General features: G+C 36.2%; 1 protein-coding gene and 1 non-coding gene across 8 annotated transcripts in view; both read right to left on the reverse strand.

The window, feature by feature from the left end:
• CLEC16A (C-type lectin domain containing 16A) overlaps positions 1-15,071 on the reverse strand; it is a 235,123-nt gene that overhangs the window by 33,750 nt on the left and 186,302 nt on the right. Inside the window, exon 22 of one of the 7 annotated variants that reach the window (XM_043972824.1) lies at positions 8,503-8,609. The exons of the other annotated variants lie outside the window; for them this stretch is intronic. Coding sequence (XP_043828759.1) covers positions 8,584-8,609 — 26 coding nt within the window. The 3' untranslated portion in view covers positions 8,503-8,583. Of the gene's footprint in view, positions 1-8,502; positions 8,610-15,071 lie in introns of those variants that run through there. 7 annotated transcript variants of the gene reach the window in all.
• Positions 11,098-11,243, reverse strand: LOC122737863. Its single transcript, XR_006354614.1, has one exon. It is a non-coding gene; the product is annotated as a U4 spliceosomal RNA (small nuclear RNA).

Raw genomic sequence — 15,071 nt, forward strand, 5'->3', positions numbered from 1 at the left:
TCTTTTTTGTGGTGGCAAAGAATTGGAAATTGAGGGGATGCCCATCAATTGGGGAATGGATGAACAAGTTGTGGTATAACGAATATAATGGAATACTATTGTGCTGTAAGAAAGGATGAGCAGGTGGATTTCAGAAAAACCTGGACTTACATGAACTGATGCTGAGTGAAATGAGCAGAACCAGGAGAACACTGTACACAGTATCAACAACATTGTGTGATGATCAACTCTTCTCAGCAATACAATAATCCAAGATAATTACAAAGGACTCATGATGGAAAATGCTTTCCACATCCAGAAAAAGGAATTGTGGAATCTAGATGCAGATTGGACCATACTGTTTCTACTTTCTTTTTTTGGTTTGTTTTCTTTTTTGAGGGTTTTCTCTTTTGTTCTCATTCTTCTCTTGCAACATGACTAATGCAGAAATGTGTTTAATGTTATTACATATATATATATATATATATATATATATATATATATAAAACCTATATCAGATTACTTGCTGTCTTGGGGAAGGGGGAGGGAAAGGAGAAAAATTTGGAACTAGAAATCTTATAAAAATAAATGTTGAAAACTATCTCTACATATAATTAGAAAATAATAAAATACTTTTATAAGAAAAGGAAAGAAAGATTTAAAATCTTTCTTGGAAAAAATGGGCAGCAAGCACACCTTGTTCTTGGGAATGGGAAAACATCCATTATTATGCACATAGAAACCTCCCCAAAGGAAGATTCTTACTGGACTTTCTAACAGAACAAGATGGTTGCAATCATTAATTTTTCCTAAGCTTTTATCCATTCAAGTAAAAATGTCCCAAATGACTGCTCTTGCTTCCAGTTTCCTTTAAAAGGCAGTACCACATTTGAGATCGATGTTTTCCTTTGAAGTGAAATCTAAATTTATCCTTCCCTTCATCCTGCTGCTCTCTTTTACCACCAGACTGAACCCAGTAAGCTAATCTATCCTTTTCCTTGATGATTCTACTCTTCACATTCTGCACACTGTTATTTAGCCAGGATGTACATATCTATATATCTATATCTATATACCTCCTTTAACTTTCTTTCAAAATCTTCAATTCCCTTAATGATTTGTCTGCTGCTGCTGTGCTTCAGTCTCTTTTAATAACAACACTCCATTTACCGTGTTTCTTCATTCACAATCTGAAATTCTATCCATAAAAGTAATCAGGTTTGTTTGCTATGATTTGCTTTTTATAAGTCTCCTACTCCCATCCCAAAGTGGCTGATTGTTCATTATTTGATTGCCTTTCAGTAGTAGAATGATGTAGACTACTGCGCTTTATTGACTGAACTAAATCACACAACTTACTTCTTTCTTGGTATAACTTGGCAAGCTGCCCTGTGAGTGAAATTTCAGTGATTGATTTAATGCCTGACATCCAAGAGCCAGCATTTCTAAAACCTTTACACTTGGATGCAGTTTCATAAAAAACATTCCTAATAGGGATGCAAGCTATGATATATTTTTTGTTGTGACCTTGCACCTTTATCTACATTTTGCAAGAATAAAATAAAAACACCAGTGCCTGTTAGAAAATAATTCATCTTTTAAAAATTGGAATTTGTCTGGAAAAGTAAAAACAAATGCAACTCTAATGTACCTTGATTTAAAACAAAACAATACAAATCCTAAAACTGAAACTAAATCTTCATATTTAGTTCCCTGCTACTGTAGGCAAAGAGCAACCCATGATACTCAGAAACTTTAAAATGTGGTTCCAAGATATGAAGTATAAGTAGATCAATTTTCTGGGAAGAACTGGTAATATATCAATAGACTGAGCCTTTGAAAAGAAGTCAAAAGTGTTTGATATTTCTCAGGTACCCAGAATGACCTAAATATTAATGAATACAATCCTTTGGTACCAGATCTACCACCAAACTAGGTGGAACTAGGTTGCATTTTTAATACCTTTCAGGAAATAGAGAATATGGGGGAAATGTTTTTCAGTTTTAGAGCTCTCCTTGGCTATGATGGTTCTTAGCCATTTAGCGAAGCAAAAATATTGGGGGCTTAAACAAAAAGCCTGTGGGTATTTCAGCTGCTTTTGTCAATGTCAGCTCATCCACAGATTCTGGCCTTTAAAACCTCTCATGCTCCAATTACTTTTGGCTGCTTCTACACATAAAATGTGATCAAGTTAACTCATCTAAACAGAATCCCATTCTCCAGTACCTTAATCAGGATGAAATATTGCTGCTTACCTTGCCTCTGTTAATACACTTGCCACTTTGATAAATCATCTCTTTTACTCTCCCTGTCCTTTATTTTTCTGAGCTCCTTGGCCTTTTATTGCTTTTCGGGAGTTTATCATATTGAACCTTTATCCTTTTCCAGGAAACGCTATTTTTTCTTTCCTTTTACAATTAATAAATAATAATGAGAGCTTCCTTTGACATAAATACATCCTAGTTCCCAAATAGAACTTGCTTCGGCTTCTTTTTGCAGCAGTTGTTTGGCTTTTGCTAAAAACGTCTAGAAAGAATGTACTATCTTCCCCCCCCCACACACCCCTCAGGGAAAGTTTTGACATGATATTGGTCTTAAGGAAAAGCAGCTGGTCCACATCTTATAAGAGTGCCCTTGGTCCTACAAAACTGCTCCAACAAAGCAACCAAGAGAGGTAATATGGAGTAAAGAACAATGGCCTAGGAACATTATTGACTCTGGGAATTTAGTAATCCTTCTACACTTGCTTCCCCATTTACAAGATATAGAAGATATATTATTTCAAGTTCACCTATTAAAAGTCTCAGAGAAAGTTACTATTGGAAATCAAGACATTTTCTCATTTCTGATAGATAGGAATTAAGTTCTAGGCAAAGAGGTGCTTTTCATCTGTTTTGCTATTTCAATTTCACAATAGAAAATGCAAAATACTTTAGAGGTTCTCAATAAATGCCCACAGAAGTATTCTAATGACCGACTTTCCTTTTCATAAGTCATGATTCTGAGGTCAGACCACAATCAAAGCAGATTTCTGGAAAGGTATGAAATGAGAACTTATCTCATAACTTACAGGAAAGAAAAGGGAACAATTGTTACTTACCAGTAATAAAGAGTTTCTTCTTCAAAATTTTTTAAAAAAAGAATGGAAGAATAATAGTTTTAGGAAAAAGGAATACTGCCAGGTGTTTCTGGAGCTCATTGAGATTTCCAAATTAATATGGAATGTATTAAAAGTTTCCAATTTAAAAAAAAATTTTGGATCACTGTTAGGAAAATGCTACATAAAAGTTGGCTTTGATGTGAACTGCAAATCAGATAATAACGTAACATAACTTCTGAAACAGAGCAGTGTTTTACTGTGGCCTTGACAAGTTGGTAACTAGTTATTATTCATAGGTAGTAACAGAGTAGTTACAAAAAGGATTACAAAAGTATACACTCAAACGTAATTTAGCTTTAAAAAGTTCAAGTTTCATATCATACAGCTCTCCAACCATAGCATTACAAAAATACAAAGACACACACACATTCTTATAAACAGGAAAAAAAAAGGCTGCTTTTTCCTCTCTTTAAAGAAGTACCAATTGAAATACCATCTTATGGTACTTCTGCCATAAAATTACAATCTTGTGAGGGTTATTGTCATGGGGGTATAAGGGCTAAAATTCTAGCTATACTGTCTAAAATATCTAATCAGTGGTTGCCAATAAATTATAAGCTTTAGGAAGAGTTAGACTTTTAAGCATTTATTAAGGAGAATACAAATTTGGTAAAAAGAGAAAGGCCTGATTCATCTATCTATTAAAGGGAGAGCATATTTGTAGCTCCCTTCTCTACCAGAGTCCTCAGGAAAGAGAGCGAGTCAGAGTACCAGCCTCCCCCTTCTTCCTCCTGATGCCAAAGAAAGCCACATGGTCCTGCCCTCAGAGGCCCTATCCTCATGGTGGAGCTTTTCTACAGTAAGTTCCTAGCAGGTGGCATCATTCCAATCGTTACAGGGGGAAACTAGTACTAAAATTCAGGAAATTATATGAGCCTTAATCTAAATCTCAGGATTATACACCTGACTAGGGATTTTTCTTCCCATCCCTTTGGCCTATGCAGAAACTTTAGACCAAAGGTCCAAAAGAACTTTAGATCTACTGTTCCTCATATAGTACTTTTCATTTTCCTGTTCTCCTGATGAAGTATTGGCTCAATCAAGCTGATCCTAAATGTTGTTGTTGGATGCCCCCCCCCCCCCCGCCCCTCACAACCAGAGGTTCAAATTATATTAGGAGTGTTAAGTTCTAGGGAGATAGGAATATTATTATAGAGTCTGAATACTTCATAGCATATGGTACAACTTCTTCCAGTTGATATGTTCTCCAGCTGTTAGACAGATCTCACATGCAGGATGACTTGGTACCTGACCCTATTAATAATTGTTTTCATACCCCAGAGGGACATGATAAGATTAAAATATCCTGAATTTCATTTTTAAAGTATGTAGGAATTATTTTTTTCTAAGCACAGATCCATCTCAAAAGGGAAAAGTCCTTTTCTTGACATGTTGAAAAAGTCTACTCTTTAGGGAAAATCTCAATACTGCAGTATTTTAAGTGAGTCCTGTTCACCTAATCTTTGAGTTAACTTCAATAATGGAAATGAAAAAATAAATGATGAGAAAAACAAGTAACTTGTCCCTGGACCATTTCTACCTGAAATTCAATGAAAAGGATGAGAAAAATGAGATAACTATAATAATAACTGTTTGGCAAAATATTGTACAAATGTGATTTCATTTGAATCTTCACACAAAATTGATGAGGTAGCACTACAAATATTATCACCATTTTGCAGATGTCCTCATTAGCCTCCAATTAGCTGACTTCACCAGATGCACAGCTAGGAAGTATTTCTTAACCCAAGTCTACCCACCCCACTTTCTATCACACTATGCTGTCTAACCACACTACAAACCAAGCTAACTGCAATGTAACTGCAACATAGGATTTCTTATTCTTTGAACATGTGGTATCTTTACATTTCACTTTCCTGGGATACCTTTTTAAAGCACTAAAATAATCTGAAGTAGAATACAAGGATTCCTTACATTTATTTGTTCCATCTGAGCACTTCCAATGAGAGAGATTTGGTTCAGATCTCATTGTTACGTGGTTAGAGACTACATACAATGAGCATTGCCTAATAATCACCATCAACATCAAGAAAATCTCCAACACGAATGCTGAAATGATGCCCTTCAAGTACAAAGGAAGCAAACTCTACCCTTCAATGCCTATGTAATTAAGGAGCTGCTCACAATAGTCTTTAATATTTTTGTTTAGATGCTATGACATACTTCCTTGTTGAATTACAGACAATTTCTTGTTTGAATGTGATGCTACATAGTACAGTCAGTAAATCAACAAATATTTACTGAGCAAACCCAGGGATCTTTGCATGGTGGATAACACTAGACTAGAAGTCAGGCTTTGAGACTCAATTTTGCCAATAACTGGATATGAGCAAGAACAATCCATTTCACATTTTGACAGTTCTTTCATCTAAATAAAAAGAGGACTGATCAGGTGGTTTCAAAGTTTCCTCCTAGCTCTAACAATATATGAACCCAGGACCATTACTGTACTAGATCCTGGTGAAACTCAACTAATTGAACTGGGATTTCTAAACGTTGGGGGGTTTAAAGACAGGGCAAGAATTAACAAGAATTCAGAATGTGAGCTCCTTGCAAGTAGGAATTATTTAATTTATGATACTTGTGTGCCTATCATTTAGCACAGTGCCTACCCCATATTAGGTACCTAATGTATTAACTGGATAATTTTGCAGTAACTATTTTTAAAGAAATGAAAACCAATTTGTTATTTACCTCTTCCTCTGTTTTTTTTTTTTGTAGCTTCTGTGCCATAAAAGCTTCCTTTCAACTTTCCTTTTACAGAAAGCTTCTTTTTTAGTTTCCTGAATGTAGTAGGATAAAAAGTTCCACATACTTGTATCAATCCAATGGATATCCAGATTCTGGCCAAATGTATTTCAATTACTGTTCTTGAAAGCCCTATGCCTAAATTCATCACTGACTGGCAGCAGATTTCAAATTCATAGTTAAAATAGTGCTGGTTTTCTATAGCACTTAAGTTTTTTTCACTGTAGGTCGATGATTTTTTTTTTTAAATTAAGAGTTCTGGCCAACAGCCAAACTGGATTTCAAATTGTATAAGACACAGCTGTTGATGAATCCCACCTACTGGGCAAAAGTCAACTGTTCTAGGGAAGCCTTGACAACTACCTCCAGTTTTGAGCCAAGAGCAAGGCTTTTTGCTACTTGATTTATGAGCTAGCATTCATAGCATTGCTCAGAAAATCGTTTACACAGCCCCCAGCACACAACAGATTTCAAATTTGGTTCTGACATGTAAGGAATAATTGCTCAGCTGTGTCCAGGCTATGAATCAAGGTTTCCTTGAGGCCCAGGCCCAGAATTCCTTTGGATTTCCTGGATCTCTAAGGACTGGCTCTGTGAATTTCTGAAGAGAAAGTATTATGAAACTAAACGCTTTTAAAATTCATTGATATTCAATGATATTCTATAAATCAGTTAAACCTAGAAATGGTCTATTAATGTTAATAACTATAACTACTAATATTTATTTAGTATTTTAGGGTTTGTAAAGTGTCTTCCTCACAAGCAATCTGTGAGAGAACATAGTACAACTGCCAACAGAAGCACAAGCAAAGTCAACACCAAATTTTGCATTCTGAAGTATTCTCTTTACTGCTCTTGATCTCTAGAGCACTTAATCTTCAAACATGGACAAGCTGGTTCAGGCAGAGTCTAGAAAAACAACAGGTCTTTGAGTCTTTTCTCTCCTAAAATTAAGCACTCCTAACCAACTCCTCTGTGCCTAGAGTTCTATAATGATTTAAGTACTTCCCTAGCAGAAGATACTGTGATAGATCTTAGTTGTGGATGATTTCTAAATATAGAATGTTAACTGAAATGTTTCTTCTCCCTTTGTTATTCTGGCCATGGGAAGAGTGAGAAGATAAATGAGATTCTTCTCTGAAAACTTTACTTAATGTTTCATGAAAACTAGAACACTAAGATTTGGGGGAGATTTACACTGGGGATTAAACTGAAAATCTGAAAAACAAACAAACCAACCAACCTTCTACTACCTTCTAAACTTTGAAGAATGAATAAACATGAAATATTTTAATCATGAGCTAATGTCACCAGTCAAAAAATCTGTGAGTTTAAATAATGTTTTCCAAATATTTTGTTGCTGTTTCCTATCCATGTGGCTATTATTCAGGAGTGTGCATGCATACACACACGCACATACACGCGCATTCTATGTACTTCAGAGTTTCCTACAAAGTGGTATTATAGCTAGGAGCGACTTTCACAATTACCTAGTCCAACCCCCTTTTACAGATAAGGAAACTGATCCAGACAGGGTAAGTGGCTTGTCTAAGATCAAACAGGTAAAGATCAGAGTCAGTCAGGATTAGAACCCAAGCCCACTGAGTATATCTTTTCATTATTTCTGCTACATTGCCATTTCAACCCTTACATTTCTCTGTGAGAAAATTGCAATGTTAACATACTTCCCCCTCTAACATATTAAGTTATTCATAAAAAAAATAATGAAAAAATTTCACTAGAAAGCTGCCTCTAGTTTGCTCACTAATTTTTCTATCCTTTCCCTTTTTTCCTGGGGATGTTCTATGTCCTTGGACCAGTAAGTATGGGTGCTTGTCAATATATTTCAAATCCCAAAGTCATTTGTCGAGAAAGTAGAGCCCTGGACCTGAAGTCAGGAAGATCTGAATTCAGTCTCAGACTCTTCTTAGCTACATGACCCTGGGCAAGTCACTGAACCGTGATCAGCTTTATTTCCTCATCAATAAAACGGGTAATATAATAGCACCTACTTCTCAGGATTGTAAGAATTGAATGAAATAATATTTGTAAAGCAAATTTGTGCGATATAAATGCTTGCTACTATTGTCACTTATTATTATTATTATTAAAAATACACAGTTAATTTAACTCATTGAAAAATGGAAAGCATGTAGGAAAAAAATTCACCTCTGAAATAGGTTTTTTATTCTTTTAAATAAAAACATAATTATGTTATTAAAAGTGAAGCATATATTGTATCTGATTACCTGAAATTTTAAAATGATGAAAAATTGAGAGAAAAATGACAGAAACAAAAATTCTTGTACATAACACCTGAAGTTGTTGCCCAAAACTTTTGAATATATACAGTAAACTTCCAATAATTCATACTAATGAAAGGCAGTAGTAGGATGAACAATCCAATGTAAGAAATAATTTGAAAACGGGTTTGGCTTTGGAATGTACTTCATAATACACAAAAGGCCTTGCATTCTGGGAATTTGCAATGCTTGAGACAAAGTAATAAAGCCACATGTTTAGAAATGGTTCAGAATGAGCTAGAAAGTTGCCCATTCTGCTTCCCTATTTCCTTCTTGGTTCTTCATTCGAAGTTCCAGAAAGACACTGCCACTTCTCAGCGTTATGCAAAGCATCAGCCTAAACTGAGTTCTTCTTGATCTCCAGACCTCCTGCTATGTAACTTCTGGCTCACATCTTTCTAGGTTCCAAATGCAAAAAAAAAAAAAAAAAAAAAGCTTTATTTGAAAAGGGTTTTTGTAGTTCTTCAGTTGCATGGGGTGGGGGTGGGCGGGTAAGTAAGTAAAAGCAAACAAATGATGATGAATGGTGGGGGGGGAAAAAAGGCTTTTGTTATTTCATGTCACCACATCAGTAAAGAGAATGCCTGCATCTGTTTAGATGGGTCATAATACAAGTGCTAACTAACTTTACTTATGTAATTTTGTTTGATGTATTTGAGCCAAAATACTTACATATAACTGCAAACCTTAAAGCACTAAGTAAATGAATTATTATATGATCCATCATCTTCCATTCTTTTGGGCTATATTTTTCCCCCATGTTAACTTCTACTTGAGACCATAGTCTCAAAAAGCAAAAATTATTAGGAAAAAAAGACAAGAGCCATAAAGTTGTGGTATTTTGAATGAGATCTTCTTTTGGTCCTGCAACCCCCCCCTCCAATATTCTGACATTTCTAAAATGGCTGAAGAACTGAAAAGTAATCATTTCAAAGGTCCTTTTATAACCAAAAATATGACTTAATAATATTGATAAATTTACCATTTTGGAGATGTATTTATTGTTTTGACCATACATGAAATATGAATCGTAACCCCAAAACCTTTTCTGTATGCTTTATAGCTCTGAGTAAAGAAAATGATACTACAACTGTGAGAATTCTGTTGCAAAGAGAAAAAAAGTCACAATTAGGAGAAGTGAAATGAGATAGGAACTCTTGGTGCAAACCTCTTATGTTCTGGGGTGATAGGTCTGATGGTGATGATAAAATAAGGTTTGCTGCTAGGTCCATTAGAACCAAAACACTTTCTTTGCAATAAACATAGCCACTATACTTCTGACAGACTAAAAATGATTAGATTAACGTTGCAATTGAAATTATTGAACAGACATGGCTACAAATGTTCTAATTTGTTATGTTTACTGAGTTTTCTTCAGTACCCACTGACTTTAAACCTTTTTATAAAATTGATTTTGCAATTGGTCTTAAAAAAAAAAAAAGATTATTCCTTTTCAGGGGCCTGAATCCAACAACCGTTTCTTCTTCCTTTCCAGGAAAATTGTCTAAAGTGCCACTCACCTATTCCTACTAAGAGCTCCAAATTATTTAGAAAAAGAGGCCCTGGGACAAAGGGAAGCAACACTTGCATAGACTAGTGAATTTGTGCCTGCAATCTTCAAGTCAGGTCAGCTTGACTATTCTGGCCATGAATCTATTCTGGATAAAACAAAATCTTTCGCCTCTTATTTGCTACTTGCATATTCTCATTAATTATCTGAAGTTTGTTTTCAATAGAGAAATATATTTATTTGTTCTTTCATTCTAATGAGTTCATTTGGTTGTTATCAAATAATTTATGGATAGTACAGCATGGCATTGTGGAAAGAACACTAGATTAAGAGTCTTAAGGAGATTCTAAATCAAATTTTAGATCTGTCACTAACTATGTGACCTTTCTTTCAAGCCAATGAATCTTTCTGTTACTTTGTTTCCCAATTTGTCAAATGGTGATACTAACACCTATACCAAACTTTACAAGGTTTCAGTAAAAAATGAGAAAAATTTTGTGAAAGCACTTTGGAAAGTACAAAATGCAATACAAAGATAGGCAATAAGGAATCTTCCCTCCCCTTGAACCCTCCCCACCTTCCTCCACACACACACATACACACTTTGAGACTGGGTTTCCCTATCTAGCCCAGGCTGGAAAATGTAGTGGTCATTCAAAGACTCAATCCCACTACTGAACATAGGACCTTTGACCTGTTTTGCTTTCAACACAGGGGTTCATCCCTTTTTAAGGAACCTGCTTGGCTCCCTGCTCCTGGGGGCTCACCATATTGGACACTAGCCTACTTCAGCTTAGAATTTAAGAGCTTAAAAGATCCATTATCTTCAGCATCCTGGGCAGCGGGGGTTACAGATGTGTGATATCATATCTGGCAAGGAGTCGTTATTTACAGTAGAATGTAATAATTTTATAAAAAGCCTTGTTGGTCCTAAGTTCAAAAGAACAGCTCTCAAACCCCAAGAGAAAGGGAATAATATGGACCAGGTTTTAGGGTGAATACTTCAAAAGAATCTGTGATTATTCAGATACTTCCTTTACTGATGCAAATTCCACCTACTTTAAGAGACCATTTTTATGGGTTGCTGTGGTCTCTGAAATTGAGCCACCTAATGGTCAACCTCTCAATGAAGCTCTCCAAACTTAACTAGGCTGAACCTAGGTAACATGAAAGGTAGAATCTACTATATGGCTTGTACTTGAAGACCTTCCCAATTGGGAGGATCTGCCAGCATTGGCTCTCTGCTTGGCATAACCTTTAAGAACCTAGGGTCACATTCATATTACTATGAGGCATCTGAGTAGTACTTTAGTAGAGGTCTGGGAAGAAAACTAGAAACAAAAATCCAAGCTGTAAATTTTGTTATGAAGATGATACACATTTTGTTTTTTCAATAAAACTAAACCACAAGTTCTTTTTTATTTCAAGTCGTCATGGCGAGGTATTGGGAAAAGTTTTCAATTAGCAATAATCACACCTCATATAAACCTCATTGGCTACAAAACTGCCACTGCGCAAAGCTTACAAGTTCTTTTAAAAAAAAAATAACCAATAACCAATTTATTAACCATGAAAGGAAAATAATGTAGAAGTTTGTTGATACTAAAGGTTTTTGTGCATTTAAAAAATCATATAAACATTTTTATTTAAAGTTTTGAGTTTCAAATTCTATCCCTCCTTTCCTCCCTCCCTTTCCCTGCACCCGCCCCCACCCCCCTTTCCCGGTAGTAAGCAATAAGAGATAGGTAATACATGTGCAATTATTTAAAACGTTACCATATTAGTCATTTTGTATGAGAAAACTTGAATGAAACAAAAAATGAAAGTAAAAAATCAAAAAATGTGTTAAATCAATATCAGTTCTTTCTTTGGGAGTAGATAATATGCTTCACCATTAGTCCTTTGGGATTATCGTGGTTCATCGTACTGCTGAGAATAGTTAGGTCATTTACAATCTTCACTGGAGAATATTGTTGTCACTGTGCACAATGTTCTCCTCACTTCACTACACATCAGTTCATATAAATCTTTCCAAGCCTCTCTGAAATCATCCTGTTTGTCATTTCTTATAGCACAATAATATTCCATCACCATCATATACCACAGCTTGTTTAGCTATTCCCCAATTGATGGGCATTCCTTTTTTTTTTGGTGAGGCAATTGGGGTTAAGTGACTTGCCCAGGGTCACACAGCTAGTAAGTGTTAAATGTCTGAGGCTGGATTTGAACTCAGGTCCTTCTGAATCCAGGGCTGCTGCTCTATCCACTGCACCAGCTAGCTGCCCCTGGGCATTCCTTTGATTTCCCAATTCTTAGCCACTTCAAAAAGAGCTGCTATAAATATTTTTTGTACAAATAGATCTTTTTCTCTTTTTGGGGATGTCTTTGGGATATAAACCTAGCAGTGGCATTGCTGGATTAAAGGGTATGCATGGTTTGATAGCCCTTTGGGCATAGTTCCAAATTGCTGTCCAGAATGGTTGGATCTTTTCACAATTCCACCAACAGTGGATTAGCATCGCAGTTTTCCCACATTCCCTCCAACATCCAATATTCTCCTTTTTTGTTTTATTTGCCACTCTGATAGGTATGAGGTGATACCTCAGAGTTGTTTTCTCTGATCAATAGTGTACTACATTTTCTTACCACACTACTGTGCCCTGCCCTGTTCCAAGAATGTTCCAAGATATTGTGAATGTCAAATGGTAGGTAGTTTTTGTTTTGGTTACTGAATGCTCTGTTTGTTCTGGTTCCATCCTTTGCCTATTTAAAATGCATTTACTTCCCAAACATACTTCTAAAAATCCACTAAGTCTTCCTAGTTATTTGATTAATTGTTACAATGGAAAACAAAACAAAACAAAACAACTTGAATCCTATTCTAAACAAGAGAAAGATGTCACCTTTGGTAACAGACAGGCATGCCCATGAATATGAAGCAACATTTCTACAGAACTATTTTTTTCTTTTCTTCCTCCTCCACCTAGAAAAATCTGGTTTAGGTAATAACTCCATTTGCATATGAACATTTCAAAAGGGGAGGGCTATATATTTAAACACATGCTGTTATGGTCGATTGTGAAAATGTGTGTCTAGGGCATCCAAACAAAGAAACTGTGCCAGAAGTGTGCTCCACTTTTCTAAGTTACTCTTTGGTCATACATTAAGTGACCTCTTAGGCTGGAAAGCTTATGTAGCTTCTCTAGTGGTATGAAAGTGATTGAAAACCAAGGAGTAGTTTAGACACACTGTGATTATCTGACTTAGGTTTATTTTGAAATTAGATTTGAATGATATCTCTGTAGGTTTCCTTTCATTTGATAGATGTTATGCACCTGCAATGTACCTGGCCCTGTGCACATTTGGGTAAATGAATGATATAGTTGTGTTCAAGACTGTTAATTAACTAGGATTCAGAAAATGGTCCAAATTCAGAAGTTTCCAAGTTGACATGTTTTATATGGCAGTTCAAAAACTTCTGTAAGGATTAACCAGTTTCAAGGGTCTATTATATAAATTTACTGTGATGAAGTGGCTTACACTGATTTTCAAATAAGTGAATGGGTTAATTCTTTAGAAGAGTTTTTCCCAAAGTGGGTCTCATGATGTGAATTCAAATAGTAACCAAATAGTAGGAGAGTGGGAAGAGGGCTTGTTGTTTGGGTCAGTAAATGAATTATGGCACATTGTCTCCATTGACACTAAACACTTCATCCATCAATAAATAACACTCTCTCAGTCTAATCCCTCCTCCAACTGGCCTCCAGTGGCTGTTTAAGCTTCTCCGTTTTTCCCATTCTCTACGGGATGTTTGATCTCTCAGGGTGGTTATAACTTAACACTACCCAGACACACATTACAAGTAGTGAAAGGTAAGTATTCTTCTTTCCTCTCCCTTTTTTGGTTTTCACCAGACAAGACATTGACAGATTACAATCAGTTATTACCTTGTTCCCCATCTCCTCAATTAACTTCTTTTACATAGTTCTCTATTTCTGTCAAAGGTACCACTGTCCTTCCCATCCCCCAGGTTCTCAAACTTCTTGACTTGACTCAAACTGAAACTGCCAAATCTGAAGTTGCTTCTCAGTCCTCAGTCTTCTTGACCTCTCTGACAAATCTGATGCTGATGACCACCCTTAACCAGTATGAGCTATTAAAGTCCATGTGTGTCACCTATAAAACTGTTATATTTATCTATGTGAAAAACTTGAAACAGAATCTTCTAACTTTTAAAAAAATTCTCCAAATGAAGAGTTTTAGATTTTGGACTCATTTGTTAAAAATATAAAAATGCAATACCTCCTAATTACTTTGTAAGATAAATGGTTGACATCAGGGAAGATGAAAATGTATTATCAAAAATTTCAGGGGCAGCTAGGTGGCGCAGTGGATAGAGCACCAGCCCTGGATTCAGGAGTACCTGAGTTCAAATCCAGTCTCAGACACTTGACACTTACTAAGCTGTGTGACCCTGGGCAAGTCACTTAACCCTCACTGCCCCACCAAAAAAAAAAAAAAAAAAGGACACATGTTCTTATGTCATTTACTTGCAATCCCAAGCTTAAACCACCAGACTGGCCTAAGGTCTTACCCGGAACATCCCTAAATCCACTCCACTTAAGAACATCCCTGCTTCTGTAAAGGACAAAGTCATCCTGACAGCCAGGCTTACAACCTTGGTGTCATCCTCTGCACCCCTCCCTTTCACTCAGCCTATAGACGCAAGCAGCTGCCAATTCTTTAGTACCTACCTTTTCCCCCTATCTTACCACTATGGATGTTACCACTCTAGTCCTACCTTGACTACTTCAGTGATTTCTTCTTTGGTCTCCCAGTACAAAGCATCCATTCCAATCCATCCTCCTCATAGCTGCCAAAGTACAGGTGTGACCATCTTACCACTATGGGGAAGGGAGGCTCCTCCCAAATTAATGAACTCCAGTGGCTCCCTATTACACTGAAGATCAAATATAACATCTTCTGCTTGGCTTTTAAAGTACTTCACAACATGGTGCCTTCCTATTTTTTTCTCCCCTCCACAGACATCCTATAGTTCAGCAACACTGGGCTTCTTACTACTCCTCTGATAAGTCGGTAGTAGACATACTATTATTTTTACATGTTCCCCCTGCTGCTCAGCTCTACAGATCTATTAAATACTCCAAGTTGGGATGCTGATATAGTCTGTTTATTTTGCTTTGATAAAGATAACACCTATGAAAAATTAGGTACTCCATGTTCTCAAGAGATGTAAATGTTTATTCAAAGACAGAGAAGGCCCATGCCACAACTTGAGACTGTACTAGGAAGCATGCATGCACGCCCACGTGCGCGCGCGCGCGCGCGC

The sequence above is a fragment of the Dromiciops gliroides genome, chromosome 1, assembly GCF_019393635.1.
Source record: "Dromiciops gliroides isolate mDroGli1 chromosome 1, mDroGli1.pri, whole genome shotgun sequence".
NCBI classification, from domain to species: domain Eukaryota; kingdom Metazoa; phylum Chordata; class Mammalia; order Microbiotheria; family Microbiotheriidae; genus Dromiciops; species Dromiciops gliroides.